Source organism: Neodiprion pinetum, chromosome 4, assembly GCF_021155775.2.
Source record: "Neodiprion pinetum isolate iyNeoPine1 chromosome 4, iyNeoPine1.2, whole genome shotgun sequence".
In the NCBI taxonomy this organism is placed as follows: Eukaryota; Metazoa; Arthropoda; class Insecta; order Hymenoptera; family Diprionidae; genus Neodiprion; species Neodiprion pinetum.
Window position 1 is genome coordinate 6,427,572 of NC_060235.2, and position 18,086 is coordinate 6,445,657.

Sequence of the window (18,086 nt, forward strand, 5' to 3'; positions counted from 1 at the left end):
ATCTTTCTTGTTCTTTGTTGATCGGCAAAGCCTGATTTCACGCAATTTTCAATCCGCCTTCAATCCGTCATTCGTCAACCACTTGTGATCGACCAAAGCCGTTGCTTTTTGGAACGATTATCAAGGCTTCAAAATTACCGAATTATATCTCGTCAAACCTACAGATTATCACATCTACTATTTTAATATTTCAATTTACTATTCCGCCTCGGCCCGTGTTGAATACTGTAGAAACATTACAAGCGTTTATTTATTGGAGAAATATTTAGATTTCTCAGTATTTCGCATCTCGCAAAAACGATCACATAATACTCGTCTGTTCGTTGTATGGTAGGAGTATCACCATGAAAGGGTCTGGAAGGGTTCATGATGTCGAAACCCGCCAATTGTTCCAACCGAATTTGCCTTTATTGTGAGTCAAACTAAAACTGCTTAATCGAGTCACGGCGTATGGGCAATGGTTATCTATATTGAACGCCTTCGTGTAGCGTTCAAGTCGGAGTGCCTCATCAGCCGGCGCGGCCCTTTATATAGTCTCTCGTGGGACTGTTTGGCCTGCGCGCGCAGTCGGTGGGACTGTTAACAACGTCTTCTGAATTGCCCGCTCGGTGATATGTCTCATACGCCGACATATACATAAAGATTAGTCACTTAGAAAAGCAAAGATATTTTCGATCCCGGCAGATCGCTCCAATCCAGTGGATGCAGTATTCGTTAAATATCTTTAATAGGCATTTATAACTGTAGATTTCATCGAAAACGCGACATATGCGAATATAATTAATCCGATACGGATTCTTATCCATTCACTTGTCTCAATCGAATTCATTGCACGATGCACGAGTGTTTCACGTAATTCGTTGACAAGCACTTATCACGCAACATCTTATCGCGAGAAGTTTTACTTGTGATATAATACCTTAGTGGTAATTTCAACGCTGATGGAATTCCAATTTGAACGAAAATAGATTTTGCATTGAAATTAAGAACACTGCTCGTGATTGTACAGCGAGCTTCTGTATGTGCACAACGATTTGCGTGTTATTCAAGCAACCGGAGTTGCAGCTTATACTCAGGTTGTGCATCGTATCCTGCCACTCATGCCAAGCGTCAATTATTATCGATATAACGCGATCTTGTTTTACGCGTTTTTTCCTGCATATTCCCGTACGCAAAGTACCCGTTTCTACGACGCTCAAGTCAGTCTGCGAATGCGCATGCGTGGAGTACCGAAATGCCCACCTTTACGTCCTAGTACAAAAATCGGTACAATTGTAATTTGTAATAGATTTTTTCTGTAATTGATCACAAAAAGTAATTGGATGCTGTCCAACACCGACTGCGAGTCAGTACTGTTTGTGATTTCCAAGGTGGGAAAAGGTTGGTAGAGAAAAAAGAGTTCGTCTCAAACATATATTTGAATTGGAATTTCCTCTTGAATATTTTTATGACAATTAAACATAGAAATAGACTTGATGATCATTTTGTTCACATGTTACCTCATAACACATTTTTTGATTATGTTTTTGATAGAAATATTCTATTTTCATGATAAGTGGACGAGGAATTACTGCTTAAATGGTGTTGAAGGTACTTCGGATCTTTTTTGCAAACAACCGATTGCGATAATTATTGCTAAAAAAATTCATGGAAGATGAAAGTAAATATTTTGAATATCGATTTTTTTTTTGTCATTATAACAGATCGTAACTGGAGATCAGTGTTTCTTGCTTGACTGAAACTTTCAAAGCATTCGCCTTGTCCCGCATAATTAATTCTCCAGCAGGACGTCTAGAATTTCCGTGAGTGTTTTTCCCTTTGTATTTGGTACCAGTACATGGCTAAAAATAAGAGCTACGAATACCCAAGCTCCAGTTATACAGTAGATATAACTTTCGGTAGCTGTAAATTTCGTGAAAGTCAAGGTCGTTGACACAATGAAAATGGCCACTCGAGACTGTTTTTGTAATAAAAAAAAATTGCATTCGGCCACTAAAAAAATCAACAAAAAATATTCCTTTCCATTTCACTTCAACGGTAAGATTTTTTGTGATAATGATTTTTTCGTACAATTGACGGCATTTTGGAACATATTGAAAGTTACATTCATTCGAATGACTTAAATACATTACTATCATATCAACAACTGAAGATTTGATTATGAAATCATTTCGGAGATTTCAGAATTTTATGGTGTGTGGAAACTTCTATACCTTCATTGAATCTTACACTCGAAGATTTGAGAAGGAGCGAAACTTTATAAAGTAATTATTACGACAGAAATAATTTCGAGGAGTGGTCAAATTTACATAGAGGAAAGGCGAACATAACGGGCCTTCTGTACAATTGAGTGGAGTTTGAAAAAATGTCGATAACGCTTAAAATTTATTCTCAGGTTAGATAAAAAAAAATTGCGTTGTCGAAATTGGTCCAACGTTATTCCATTCTTCAGGGGCCTATTTTGACCGCCACTCGACTACAGTAAAATACCTACTCTGGATTTTATCGATCGTCTTACGATAATTATATTTATCACTCGTACGTAATTTTATGAAGTGTCTGGAAGATATTAAACGAGAGCCTCATTTGAGATGATGACCATGCATTTTCTGTTTTTATATCCGTGCAGAAATCGCCACATTACCGACAAACTTAATGTGTATACTTCGAGTGGTCTAAAAGAGATTATTGGAGATCTAGAAAAGCAGGAGTTACCTGGAGGCTTAGAATTAACAACTACTGTCCATTGCATGGATACTATTTCCTTATCAATTCAGTCTGTATTTCTGTCAAAGATTTTCCCTTCGTCGGAGGCATCATAACGACGCCGTAAATCACGGCGAGTGAGGCAACCACTGCCAGTATCCAGTATACGTAAGCCTCGTCCACGATGTCGATCAGATATTGGTAGGTGTATATCGAGAGAAAGCCGATGATGCCTCCGAACGAGCAGCAGATGCAGACGGCCAGAGTTCGTATGCTAGCCCCGAAAAGTTCGCCGAGTAGTATGTGAGGTACGGGAGTGGTTCCCACACTGTGAAATAGCCCAGACATTCCCATCGACAAAATGAACAACCATTGCAGCGAATTTGGATCCACGCCGATATTCAGAAGATAGAAATGAAGTCCCATGGCCGTCATGCATAAGCCGGCACCGCCGTTTGAAATAACCCACATTACCGTCCGTTGCCATTTGTCAGCAAACAGCGTTACCAGCCACCCGCCTAAAATGCTTAGACCTGTCGTTACAAGCGGCATCGATGAAGCTGATATCACAGTCAGCATTGCTCTCGTGGAGATTGTTTCTAGATATACCGATATGGGGTTGGCTCCGGTGAATTGGGCAAAGAAGGTGAACCATACCAAATTCATCGTAGCATTTCTGTTGCAGGGTAAATTCAACTCCCGCAATCTGTCCCTGAATTTCATCGATTGCGTTTCGGCGACGAATGCATTAATCGATTTCACCTCTTTGTCGACTTCTGCCTTTCGGTTGTAAGCAAGAATGGATTTCTCTGCTTCCTCAAATTTCTTCTTGCTCGCATGGTAATACGGTGAATCCGGAAGCAACAGCATCATCGCAAGGAATATGACGGTCGTTACAAGACCCACGTAAGCGTAAACTCTCATCGAGACGTAGGGCCCTATGGTTAAGCCTACCATGGAACCTATGGTCAAGCCGTTCATCGCCAGGACCATGACGGTGCCTCGAATCTCGGGGCTAGAAATATCCCCGAGGTAAATAGGGTAGCAGATATTCACCGCCTCGGTGCTAGCTCCGCAAATGAATCTTGTCACATAGACCCAGGGCACAGAGTAAGCCGCGATTGACAAAATCCAGGATATCAAAAATGCCAATCCGTTTCCGATCAGCACTTTTTTGCTTCCCAAGTATTGGACTCCAATTGCTGCCAATATTGCGCCCGGTATTCGGCCCAGTTGGAACATGGATGATATCCAGGACACTTCCTCGGTTGTCGCGGGAAACGGTGAATCCCCGCTCAAAAACTGCGCGGTGTAGGGCGAGGCCCAACCGAGGGAGAGCCCGCAAACGAACAGCTTGAACATTACTGAGTAACACGAATATCCACAATTAGCGATCTGAATGTTTCTTTTCGTCGATCACTTTTACTCACCCGCTATCGAAGCGACCCATTGCAGCCACATCGGGTAGCTTCGCCAGGATGCAATCAAGGTGTTCACCATATCGTCGGGTAGTCGGACACCGTGGTGTTAAAATTAGTCCTCGCAATATCGAATCCCGATCGATTTTTTCACTTAGACCTTACGTTGGCTCCAACACCTTCGTGAGGTCGAACGCGGGCCAGAGTCGTGGGTGATGTGAAGTGAACGTAGGTCGACTGGTGCATGCTGTTCGATCATGGAATCAGCTACCTTGTTCAAAAATCCGTGTGCATTTGTATTCGGCTCTAACACACGGATTGCATGAATCATACCTGCAGTAAATCTTGAAACGAGATTCATTGATATCTCTTATCTTGTTGTCATGCAAGATCCGAATATTAATTGCTGCATGTTATCATGACAGCTTATTTGTTCCATAGTATGCTGTAATGCTGCAATTCGAATTATATCCCGAAGAACGAGTGCGAGGCAGCCTATTCTATATATATATGTATATATATATATTAGACTGTCTGAAAATAAATCGATAATTTTCTTTCTGCTTTACACAATCTCAAACTATACGTGGACATCAAAAAATAATCCTCGCGAAAGGAGGGGCCGGTCCTTCAAGATTTAGAGGCGCTCATCGGACTTTTGTCTTTTTTTATTTTGTTAATACGTAAATAATTAATTCGCATGGACGGAACAAACGTTTTTCCTGTCCTAAAATGATGAATATATTCCAAACTTATGTGTAAATACTAAATGTACTAGAAAATACGATCTTGATGATCGCAGCAACCATTATCGGTCGATATATACGTCGATAAATGCAAAAACAAAAAAAAAAAAAAAAAAATGCAAGAATCTCCGCAAGAATGAATTTTTTAGTATCGTCAATAACCTTCAATGAATACATTCATTGATACGCTGTTACGATAATTATTTTCGGCTACAAAAAACTTGACTTATTGCAATTGCGGTATTTTTTTCTATGGTCTTGAACTATTCGGATACAAAAGACAAAAGTCCGATGAGACACCTCCAAGTCTTGAAGGACCGGCCCCTCCTTTAGCGAGGATTATTTTTTGATGTCCAAGTATAGTTTAAGATCGTGTAAAGCAAAAAACACAATTATCGATTTATTATGAAACAGTCTAATATATGTATGTATATAAATATCGGGCATTACACGTCAAATTAGCAGCCCATGTACCGTATCCTCTTCGATTTTGATGATATTTCGGCATGATTTTTATACCGACCCAAAATCGGTGTGTAGATTTAACTTTTTGTCTTGTTGCTTAAAATCTGTTTCAAGGGTTTATTATTCCGAATTTGATATTGTGCATCCCGTGTGCAGGCTAATGTTGAAAAAGATATTCGTTTCAACCGTGAAAAAAAATATATATACACACTGCTTAGCATTGCGAAGCTACGAGTTGATTTTCCTTGATGACGGATGGCATGGCGCGTAAGAATTATGAACGCAGTAATGTTACACTCTATGATGCTAACTCTGTGGATCGATATTGATCTAAGAACTTATGGTAAGAGCGTGTTGGACACTGTCATGGTGATTGCACGTCGGTAATGAGCGCAGCCGCGATTATCGGTTGAGACGAACAAAAAGATACCGGGATCTCAATATTTATTACATTTTTTTCGTAAGTTTTCTATTTCTTCATGCCGGCATCGGAGCTGTTTTTTTTCCTTTTCTTGTGTGTGTTCTCTTTTCTATTCCCGATTCTGCGATTCTGCAATCTATTTAGATCGAGACATATAACAACATAAAAAAGCAAGTAAAATTCCGCACATGGAGAAACTGAAAACTTGCGAAAAAATTAGCGAATATTGAGATTTCATTGTCGTATGTTGCTCGAAAATCACACTTCGAATAATAGAATCAGTGTGAATTTTGTTTTGAAAGATTTTTGAAAATGGCGTTTTCGTAATCAGTTTCGCGCTTTTGTGCAAGTTTTACCAGTGGTTGAAGAAAATCAGAACAAATTCCCGAGACCCTTTTGGATTGGTGAGAACGTCGTACTTAAAAAACGAACAGAATCGAAGGGGGTGAGGTACATGGGCTGCTAATTTGACGTGGAATGCCCCATATATATTGTTAGAAAGGGTGAAATCACCCGTTTTCCCCCTTTTTAATGATCTAGTAGTCATCATAGATAAAAGACGTTTATAAACCTCTTATGTCTTTCAAAAGAATAAGGTTGCTGCGTCAACCAACATTATTGTAAAAACAGTCTTGTTTCAGACTTAAAACCAGAAACACGTATCCTGCAATTAAAGCTTCTTCACGACATTTATTTACGCCTTTGATTTTGGCTTGATAATCAAACTCACGAATCCATATTTATTTCCGTAAGGTCCAAGAACGTTACAATATGCATGTATCAATACGGCATATCATCAGATCGGAACGCTGATCAGTTGTTACCGTCAGGTATAGTCCATCCTACCTTCTGATTGACGTACCGAGTATTTCTCTTCCCACTCTTTCGGCAAGGCTTCGCAGACCCAGTACCTTATACTTGGTGCGAAATCAGATTACCGAATAGAGTCCAGTGCTATAATTTTGTAAACCGTCTTCAAAAATCGAGGAGAATGAAACAGCCAAAACCCGAGGTGCATATCCTGTTACAGTTCATAATATCTTTCTTGTTCTTTGTTGATCGGCAAAGCCTGATTTCACGCAATTTTCAATCCGCCTTCAATCCGTCATTCGTCAACCACTTGTGATCGACCAAAGCCGTTGCTTTTTGGAACGATTATCAAGGCTTCAAAATTACCGAATTATATCTCGTCAAACCTACAGATTATCACATCTACTATTTTAATATTTCAATTTACTATTCCGCCTCGGCCCGTGTTGAATACTGTAGAAACATTACAAGCGTTTATTTATTGGAGAAATATTTAGATTTCTCAGTATTTCGCATCTCGCAAAAACGATCACATAATACTCGTCTGTTCGTTGTATGGTAGGAGTATCACCATGAAAGGGTCTGGAAGGGTTCATGATGTCGAAACCCGCCAATTGTTCCAACCGAATTTGCCTTTATTGTGAGTCAAACTAAAACTGCTTAATCGAGTCACGGCGTATGGGCAATGGTTATCTATATTGAACGCCTTCGTGTAGCGTTCAAGTCGGAGTGCCTCATCAGCCGGCGCGGCCCTTTATATAGTCTCTCGTGGGACTGTTTGGCCTGCGCGCGCAGTCGGTGGGACTGTTAACAACGTCTTCTGAATTGCCCGCTCGGTGATATGTCTCATACGCCGACATATACATAAAGATTAGTCACTTAGAAAAGCAAAGATATTTTCGATCCCGGCAGATCGCTCCAATCCAGTGGATGCAGTATTCGTTAAATATCTTTAATAGGCATTTATAACTGTAGATTTCATCGAAAACGCGACATATGCGAATATAATTAATCCGATACGGATTCTTATCCATTCACTTGTCTCAATCGAATTCATTGCACGATGCACGAGTGTTTCACGTAATTCGTTGACAAGCACTTATCACGCAACATCTTATCGCGAGAAGTTTTACTTGTGATATAATACCTTAGTGGTAATTTCAACGCTGATGGAATTCCAATTTGAACGAAAATAGATTTTGCATTGAAATTAAGAACACTGCTCGTGATTGTACAGCGAGCTTCTGTATGTGCACAACGATTTGCGTGTTATTCAAGCAACCGGAGTTGCAGCTTATACTCAGGTTGTGCATCGTATCCTGCCACTCATGCCAAGCGTCAATTATTATCGATATAACGCGATCTTGTTTTACGCGTTTTTTCCTGCATATTCCCGTACGCAAAGTACCCGTTTCTACGACGCTCAAGTCAGTCTGCGAATGCGCATGCGTGGAGTACCGAAATGCCCACCTTTACGTCCTAGTACAAAAATCGGTACAATTGTAATTTGTAATAGATTTTTTCTGTAATTGATCACAAAAAGTAATTGGATGCTGTCCAACACCGACTGCGAGTCAGTACTGTTTGTGATTTCCAAGGTGGGAAAAGGTTGGTAGAGAAAAAAGAGTTCGTCTCAAACATATATTTGAATTGGAATTTCCTCTTGAATATTTTTATGACAATTAAACATAGAAATAGACTTGATGATCATTTTGTTCACATGTTACCTCATAACACATTTTTTGATTATGTTTTTGATAGAAATATTCTATTTTCATGATAAGTGGACGAGGAATTACTGCTTAAATGGTGTTGAAGGTACTTCGGATCTTTTTTGCAAACAACCGATTGCGATAATTATTGCTAAAAAAATTCATGGAAGATGAAAGTAAATATTTTGAATATCGATTTTTTTTTTGTCATTATAACAGATCGTAACTGGAGATCAGTGTTTCTTGCTTGACTGAAACTTTCAAAGCATTCGCCTTGTCCCGCATAATTAATTCTCCAGCAGGACGTCTAGAATTTCCGTGAGTGTTTTTCCCTTTGTATTTGGTACCAGTACATGGCTAAAAATAAGAGCTACGAATACCCAAGCTCCAGTTATACAGTAGATATAACTTTCGGTAGCTGTAAATTTCGTGAAAGTCAAGGTCGTTGACACAATGAAAATGGCCACTCGAGACTGTTTTTGTAATAAAAAAAAATTGCATTCGGCCACTAAAAAAATCAACAAAAAATATTCCTTTCCATTTCACTTCAACGGTAAGATTTTTTGTGATAATGATTTTTTCGTACAATTGACGGCATTTTGGAACATATTGAAAGTTACATTCATTCGAATGACTTAAATACATTACTATCATATCAACAACTGAAGATTTGATTATGAAATCATTTCGGAGATTTCAGAATTTTATGGTGTGTGGAAACTTCTATACCTTCATTGAATCTTACACTCGAAGATTTGAGAAGGAGCGAAACTTTATAAAGTAATTATTACGACAGAAATAATTTCGAGGAGTGGTCAAATTTACATAGAGGAAAGGCGAACATAACGGGCCTTCTGTACAATTGAGTGGAGTTTGAAAAAATGTCGATAACGCTTAAAATTTATTCTCAGGTTAGATAAAAAAAAATTGCGTTGTCGAAATTGGTCCAACGTTATTCCATTCTTCAGGGGCCTATTTTGACCGCCACTCGACTACAGTAAAATACCTACTCTGGATTTTATCGATCGTCTTACGATAATTATATTTATCACTCGTACGTAATTTTATGAAGTGTCTGGAAGATATTAAACGAGAGCCTCATTTGAGATGATGACCATGCATTTTCTGTTTTTATATCCGTGCAGAAATCGCCACATTACCGACAAACTTAATGTGTATACTTCGAGTGGTCTAAAAGAGATTATTGGAGATCTAGAAAAGCAGGAGTTACCTGGAGGCTTAGAATTAACAACTACTGTCCATTGCATGGATACTATTTCCTTATCAATTCAGTCTGTATTTCTGTCAAAGATTTTCCCTTCGTCGGAGGCATCATAACGACGCCGTAAATCACGGCGAGTGAGGCAACCACTGCCAGTATCCAGTATACGTAAGCCTCGTCCACGATGTCGATCAGATATTGGTAGGTGTATATCGAGAGAAAGCCGATGATGCCTCCGAACGAGCAGCAGATGCAGACGGCCAGAGTTCGTATGCTAGCCCCGAAAAGTTCGCCGAGTAGTATGTGAGGTACGGGAGTGGTTCCCACACTGTGAAATAGCCCAGACATTCCCATCGACAAAATGAACAACCATTGCAGCGAATTTGGATCCACGCCGATATTCAGAAGATAGAAATGAAGTCCCATGGCCGTCATGCATAAGCCGGCACCGCCGTTTGAAATAACCCACATTACCGTCCGTTGCCATTTGTCAGCAAACAGCGTTACCAGCCACCCGCCTAAAATGCTTAGACCTGTCGTTACAAGCGGCATCGATGAAGCTGATATCACAGTCAGCATTGCTCTCGTGGAGATTGTTTCTAGATATACCGATATGGGGTTGGCTCCGGTGAATTGGGCAAAGAAGGTGAACCATACCAAATTCATCGTAGCATTTCTGTTGCAGGGTAAATTCAACTCCCGCAATCTGTCCCTGAATTTCATCGATTGCGTTTCGGCGACGAATGCATTAATCGATTTCACCTCTTTGTCGACTTCTGCCTTTCGGTTGTAAGCAAGAATGGATTTCTCTGCTTCCTCAAATTTCTTCTTGCTCGCATGGTAATACGGTGAATCCGGAAGCAACAGCATCATCGCAAGGAATATGACGGTCGTTACAAGACCCACGTAAGCGTAAACTCTCATCGAGACGTAGGGCCCTATGGTTAAGCCTACCATGGAACCTATGGTCAAGCCGTTCATCGCCAGGACCATGACGGTGCCTCGAATCTCGGGGCTAGAAATATCCCCGAGGTAAATAGGGTAGCAGATATTCACCGCCTCGGTGCTAGCTCCGCAAATGAATCTTGTCACATAGACCCAGGGCACAGAGTAAGCCGCGATTGACAAAATCCAGGATATCAAAAATGCCAATCCGTTTCCGATCAGCACTTTTTTGCTTCCCAAGTATTGGACTCCAATTGCTGCCAATATTGCGCCCGGTATTCGGCCCAGTTGGAACATGGATGATATCCAGGACACTTCCTCGGTTGTCGCGGGAAACGGTGAATCCCCGCTCAAAAACTGCGCGGTGTAGGGCGAGGCCCAACCGAGGGAGAGCCCGCAAACGAACAGCTTGAACATTACTGAGTAACACGAATATCCACAATTAGCGATCTGAATGTTTCTTTTCGTCGATCACTTTTACTCACCCGCTATCGAAGCGACCCATTGCAGCCACATCGGGTAGCTTCGCCAGGATGCAATCAAGGTGTTCACCATATCGTCGGGTAGTCGGACACCGTGGTGTTAAAATTAGTCCTCGCAATATCGAATCCCGATCGATTTTTTCACTTAGACCTTACGTTGGCTCCAACACCTTCGTGAGGTCGAACGCGGGCCAGAGTCGTGGGTGATGTGAAGTGAACGTAGGTCGACTGGTGCATGCTGTTCGATCATGGAATCAGCTACCTTGTTCAAAAATCCGTGTGCATTTGTATTCGGCTCTAACACACGGATTGCATGAATCATACCTGCAGTAAATCTTGAAACGAGATTCATTGATATCTCTTATCTTGTTGTCATGCAAGATCCGAATATTAATTGCTGCATGTTATCATGACAGCTTATTTGTTCCATAGTATGCTGTAATGCTGCAATTCGAATTATATCCCGAAGAACGAGTGCGAGGCAGCCTATTCTATATATATATGTATATATATATATTAGACTGTCTGAAAATAAATCGATAATTTTCTTTCTGCTTTACACAATCTCAAACTATACGTGGACATCAAAAAATAATCCTCGCGAAAGGAGGGGCCGGTCCTTCAAGATTTAGAGGCGCTCATCGGACTTTTGTCTTTTTTTATTTTGTTAATACGTAAATAATTAATTCGCATGGACGGAACAAACGTTTTTCCTGTCCTAAAATGATGAATATATTCCAAACTTATGTGTAAATACTAAATGTACTAGAAAATACGATCTTGATGATCGCAGCAACCATTATCGGTCGATATATACGTCGATAAATGCAAAAACAAAAAAAAAAAAAAAAAAATGCAAGAATCTCCGCAAGAATGAATTTTTTAGTATCGTCAATAACCTTCAATGAATACATTCATTGATACGCTGTTACGATAATTATTTTCGGCTACAAAAAACTTGACTTATTGCAATTGCGGTATTTTTTTCTATGGTCTTGAACTATTCGGATACAAAAGACAAAAGTCCGATGAGACACCTCCAAGTCTTGAAGGACCGGCCCCTCCTTTAGCGAGGATTATTTTTTGATGTCCAAGTATAGTTTAAGATCGTGTAAAGCAAAAAACACAATTATCGATTTATTATGAAACAGTCTAATATATGTATGTATATAAATATCGGGCATTACACGTCAAATTAGCAGCCCATGTACCGTATCCTCTTCGATTTTGATGATATTTCGGCATGATTTTTATACCGACCCAAAATCGGTGTGTAGATTTAACTTTTTGTCTTGTTGCTTAAAATCTGTTTCAAGGGTTTATTATTCCGAATTTGATATTGTGCATCCCGTGTGCAGGCTAATGTTGAAAAAGATATTCGTTTCAACCGTGAAAAAAAATATATATACACACTGCTTAGCATTGCGAAGCTACGAGTTGATTTTCCTTGATGACGGATGGCATGGCGCGTAAGAATTATGAACGCAGTAATGTTACACTCTATGATGCTAACTCTGTGGATCGATATTGATCTAAGAACTTATGGTAAGAGCGTGTTGGACACTGTCATGGTGATTGCACGTCGGTAATGAGCGCAGCCGCGATTATCGGTTGAGACGAACAAAAAGATACCGGGATCTCAATATTTATTACATTTTTTTCGTAAGTTTTCTATTTCTTCATGCCGGCATCGGAGCTGTTTTTTTTCCTTTTCTTGTGTGTGTTCTCTTTTCTATTCCCGATTCTGCGATTCTGCAATCTATTTAGATCGAGACATATAACAACATAAAAAAGCAAGTAAAATTCCGCACATGGAGAAACTGAAAACTTGCGAAAAAATTAGCGAATATTGAGATTTCATTGTCGTATGTTGCTCGAAAATCACACTTCGAATAATAGAATCAGTGTGAATTTTGTTTTGAAAGATTTTTGAAAATGGCGTTTTCGTAATCAGTTTCGCGCTTTTGTGCAAGTTTTACCAGTGGTTGAAGAAAATCAGAACAAATTCCCGAGACCCTTTTGGATTGGTGAGAACGTCGTACTTAAAAAACGAACAGAATCGAAGGGGGTGAGGTACATGGGCTGCTAATTTGACGTGGAATGCCCCATATATATTGTTAGAAAGGGTGAAATCACCCGTTTTCCCCCTTTTTAATGATCTAGTAGTCATCATAGATAAAAGACGTTTATAAACCTCTTATGTCTTTCAAAAGAATAAGGTTGCTGCGTCAACCAACATTATTGTAAAAACAGTCTTGTTTCAGACTTAAAACCAGAAACACGTATCCTGCAATTAAAGCTTCTTCACGACATTTATTTACGCCTTTGATTTTGGCTTGATAATCAAACTCACGAATCCATATTTATTTCCGTAAGGTCCAAGAACGTTACAATATGCATGTATCAATACGGCATATCATCAGATCGGAACGCTGATCAGTTGTTACCGTCAGGTATAGTCCATCCTACCTTCTGATTGACGTACCGAGTATTTCTCTTCCCACTCTTTCGGCAAGGCTTCGCAGACCCAGTACCTTATACTTGGTGCGAAATCAGATTACCGAATAGAGTCCAGTGCTATAATTTTGTAAACCGTCTTCAAAAATCGAGGAGAATGAAACAGCCAAAACCCGAGGTGCATATCCTGTTACAGTTCATAATATCTTTCTTGTTCTTTGTTGATCGGCAAAGCCTGATTTCACGCAATTTTCAATCCGCCTTCAATCCGTCATTCGTCAACCACTTGTGATCGACCAAAGCCGTTGCTTTTTGGAACGATTATCAAGGCTTCAAAATTACCGAATTATATCTCGTCAAACCTACAGATCATCACATCTACTATTTAATATTTCAATTTACTATTCCGCCTCGGCCCGTGTTGAATACTGTAGAAACATTACAAGCGTTTATTTATTTGAGAAATATTTAGATTTCTCAGTATTTCGCATCTCGTAAAAACGATCACACAATTCTCCTCTGTCCGTTCTATGTATACAGAAACATTAGTTACTTAGAAAAGCAAAGATATTTTCGACCCCGGTAGATCGCTCCAATCCAGTGGATACAGAATTCGTTAAATATCTTTAATAGGCATTTATAACTGTAGATTTCATCGAAAACGCGACATATGCGAATATAATTAATCCGATACGGATTCTTATCCATTCACTTGTCTCAATCGAATTCATTGCACGATGCACGAGTGTTTCACGTAATTCGTTGACAAGCACTTATCACGCAACATCTTATCGCGAGAAGTTTTATTTGTGATACCTTAGTGGTAATTTCAACGCTGATGGAATACCAATTTGAACGAAGAACAGATTTTGCATTGAAATTAAGATCACTGCTCGTGATTGTACAACGAGTTTCTTTATCTGCTCAACGATTCGCGCCTTATTTAAACAACCGGAGTTGCAGCTTACACTCAGGTTGAGCATCGTTTCCTGCCACTCATACCAATCGTCAATTATTATCGATATAACGCGATCTCGGTTTACGCGTCTTTTCCTACATGTTTCCGTACGCAAAGTACCCGTTTCTACGACGCTCAAGTTAGTCTGCGAATGCGCTTGCGCGGAGTACCGAAAAGCCCACTTTTACGTCCTAGTACAAAAATCGGTACAATCGTAATTTGTAATAAATTTTTTCTGTAATTGATCACAAAAAGTAATTGGATGCTGTCCAACACCGATTGCGAGTCAATACTGTTTGTGATTTCCAAGGTGGGAAAAGGTTGGTAGAAAAGAAAAAGTTTTTCTCAAACACATATTTGAATTGGAATTTCCTCTTGAATATTTTTATGACAATTAAACGTAGAAATAGACTTGATGATCATTTTGTTCACATGTTATCTCATAATACATTTTTTGATTATGTTTTTGTTAGAAATATTTTATTTTCATGATAAGTGGTCGAGTAATTACTGCTTAAATGATGTTTCAGGTACTTCGAATTGTTGCTGCAAACAACTGATTGCGATAAATATTGCTAAAAAAAGTCATAGAGGATGAAAGCAAATGTTTTGAATATCGATTTTTTTTTGTCATTATAAAAGATCGTAACAGGAAATCAGTATTTCTTGCTTGACTGAAACTTTCAAAGCATTCGCCTTATGCCGCATAATTAATTCTCCAGCAGGACGTCTTGAATTTCCGTGAGTGTTTTTCCCTTTGTATTTGGTACCAGTACGAGGCCAAAAATAAGAGCTACGAACACCCAAGCTCCAGTTATCCAGTAGATATAACTTTCGGCAATGACTTCCAACAGATACTGGTAACCGTAGATACCAACAAATCCAGACAGGCCACCGACAGAACAACATATGCAAATCGCCAGTGTTCGTATATTCGAACCGAACAGTTCACTGAGGAGTATGTACGGGATGGATCCCATTCCCATACTGGAGAATGCACCGTATATGCTTACGGACAATATGAAGAGCCATTGTAAGTAGCTGGGATCAACGCCGACGTCCAAAAGATAAAAGTGCGTCCCCAAGGCTATCAAGTTCAAGGCAAGTCCGGCTGTGGAAAATACCCAAACTGTTTTCCTTTCGAATTTGTCAACGTAATACATGGACGTCCAAGCACCAAGAATGGTCAGACCACCCATTGTGATTGGCATTGTGGAAGGTGAAATCAAACTCAACATTCCTCTGGTCGCAATGCTCTCCGTGTAAGTTATCAGTACGTTCATTCCGGATGTTTGCATGAAGAATATCAAGGCGATTAAAATGAGTCCGTACTTTCGATTTTTGGGCAAATTCAATTCTCGCAATCGATCGGTGAACGTAATGGATTCCGTCCTGGCGACAAATTTCCTTATCAAATCCATTTCCAGTTGGACATCAGCTTTTCGGTTGTAACTGAGCACCGAATTTTCTGCCTCTTTCGTCTTGTTTTTACTCACGAGGTAGTAAGGTGACTGGGGTAACAGTGTAACGATCACAATGCAACCGATGATGAGCGCAACGCCGATGCCGGAAAACACTCTCATCGATACGTAAGGACCTATCGCATATCCGGCTACAATCCCGAGGGACAAGCCGTTGATTGCCAGGACCATAAGAGTCCCCCTTATACTGGGACTTGAAATGTCTCCGAGGTAGAGAGGGTAGCAGATGTTCGCTGCCTCAACGCACAGTCCGCTGAGGAATCTGGCAGCGTATATCCAGGGCACCGAGTTCGACACGATTACCAGGATCCAGGAAATCAACAGGACGACCGCATTGCCTATTATCACTATTTTTCCACCGAAGTACTGAACGCCAACTGCTCCTAGGATTGCGCCGGGGAATCTCCCCAGCTGGTAAGTCGACGCCATCCATGATACCTCGTCCGTTGTCGCCGGAAACGGGGCGGTTTCACTCGTAAAGCTTGCCAGGTAGGGTGAGGCCCAACCGACCGACAGGCCGCACGCAAACAACTTCAACATCACTGCAGAACACGAAAGCTGTAACGACTATTGGGAGCTGGGAGGTATTGTTTCGGCTTCACTCACCTCCAAAAGCACCGACCCATTGTAGCCACAACGGGTACTTTGACAACAACAACCCCGAACTTTGAGTCATTGCTTATGGTCATTTGATACTTTGGTGTCAAAATGGTCCCACGGTTGAATTCAACCGAGTTTAACTGATTCGCGTCGGGCACTAACTGTCAACTGGTAAGAACGCCTGCTGGACTTATCGCGCGTATCCCAAAATCGACAGTGGCGAACTGTTTAGCTGTAATCAGTAACCTTCCCAACAATCCGAATGATTTATTTGGCTCCGTGTATCAGCGTGAACAATGTACGAACTTACACGATCATGCTCATTACTTACAGTATTCTTCTATGTATGGGATGATAAAGCTTATCGTTTTACCTGTTCAAATTGCATTAGGCACTGAATGTACGAATATCTTGATGATATTTGCCCAGTTTCCTTATCGTTCTGATAGATCCCGAATACTGATTCGTGTTGTCTTGCAGTTTTAACGTAAGCATTTAGATTATTCATTCTTGGAAACGTTAAGTAACCCAAGGTTACACCCAATATAATGAAAAGGAATAGGTAAGCGAAAAGTTGAAGCTCATCAACAACAGTTAAATCAAATTTATTACCTCTTGGCGGTGTGGCGATGCAAATAATTCACATTCTGTTAACATAAAAGTACAAATTACTTCGTCGTTATATATTTATCGTACCCTGAACTCAGGCGTCGTATGCAGCTTGTCAAAATATTCTGGGAGGGAATTGATATTTTTCCTAACATTGATGCACGCTTATGGTAAATAATGATCGACTAATGCGAGCTAGTTCTTTGGTTCTCACCAAGTAAAAAAGTCTGTACCGTGATATGTTGATTAAGATCAAATGAGGCTCTTACTCGAATATCGATCATTGCATGCATGCTAACAGCTTTAACATTACTGAACAATAGGAAATAAATCCACAATCAAGGATTTTGAATACTCAGTTTGTCAATCATCGTCCATAGCATCGATCCATTTCAGGCAGAAAGGATTAAGATTTTGTTACGATTTGATCAGGCTCATGCTTTCACACATTTTTGACAACCTTTGGCATCGTTGTGTTAAAAAAGTTCTTCCATGTTCAATTGCACTGATTTAAAATACACTGCAATAACTTAAAATAGGATTCCAATTCCAATATCGACTTCAGGAGTCGCCTGTATGGGACTATTCGACATACATTTTTATTTTGTATACAGAATATGTCAGGACTACCAGTACTAATTGCATATAAAAATATGTACGGTGATGTTGGCAATACGCTTATCTGCTTTAACCGTTCGAATCTCCCTTGATCTCCTTCGGACAAATTTGATAACCTGTTGATTCTATTCATCCGCTATAATCATAGCCCACCTGTCAGCGACCGTTTCGATTCTTTGATTCGTGATATTTAATCGTATACTCAAGTATCTCGAATCAGGCCTTGATTGGATATCGACTACCATGAGCTGTTTTAAAGTCTTAATCGCAGAGGATCGCCAAGGTCGCTTTATAGAGAGAACGAAGTCGCAAGCATCGGAAAACTCTTAAAGTGTATGAAAAGTAGAAACCATTGTCATCAAATTCGACACATGTTCACTCGAAGTGTAATAAAGAACACGACATTTTTCAACGTAGTACGCTACAGTAAAACAGG

The 18,086-nt window shown here is 40.0% G+C and overlaps 5 protein-coding genes across 7 annotated transcripts in view; 1 reads left to right on the top strand and 4 right to left on the bottom strand.

Annotated features, from left to right (window-relative positions):
• The window catches only part of LOC124217507 (uncharacterized), a 130,543-nt gene that overhangs the window by 36,472 nt on the left and 75,985 nt on the right, over positions 1-18,086 (top strand). The window lies entirely within an intron of this gene.
• Positions 1-18,086, bottom strand: part of LOC124217489 (uncharacterized) — a 73,613-nt gene that overhangs the window by 19,854 nt on the left and 35,673 nt on the right. The window lies entirely within an intron of this gene.
• LOC124217497 (facilitated trehalose transporter Tret1-like) lies at positions 1,400-4,380 on the bottom strand. The gene is made up of 2 exons (XM_046623221.2): positions 4,137-4,380; positions 1,400-4,070 (listed from the first exon to the last, which is right to left on the bottom strand). The coding sequence occupies exons 1-2, from the start codon at positions 4,204-4,206 to the stop codon at positions 2,758-2,760; spliced, it is 1,383 nt and encodes a 460-aa protein (XP_046479177.1). The 5' UTR covers positions 4,207-4,380; the 3' UTR covers positions 1,400-2,757.
• LOC124217499 (facilitated trehalose transporter Tret1-like) lies at positions 8,194-11,180 on the bottom strand. Its single transcript, XM_046623224.2, has 2 exons — positions 10,931-11,180; positions 8,194-10,864 (listed from the first exon to the last, which is right to left on the bottom strand). Exons 1-2 carry the CDS (start codon positions 10,998-11,000, stop codon positions 9,552-9,554), a joined length of 1,383 nt encoding a protein of 460 aa, XP_046479180.1. The 5' UTR covers positions 11,001-11,180; the 3' UTR covers positions 8,194-9,551.
• Positions 14,696-16,694, bottom strand: LOC124217500 (facilitated trehalose transporter Tret1-like). Its single transcript, XM_046623225.2, has 2 exons — positions 16,430-16,694; positions 14,696-16,365 (listed from the first exon to the last, which is right to left on the bottom strand). Exons 1-2 carry the CDS (start codon positions 16,497-16,499, stop codon positions 15,053-15,055), a joined length of 1,383 nt encoding a protein of 460 aa, XP_046479181.1. The 5' UTR covers positions 16,500-16,694; the 3' UTR covers positions 14,696-15,052.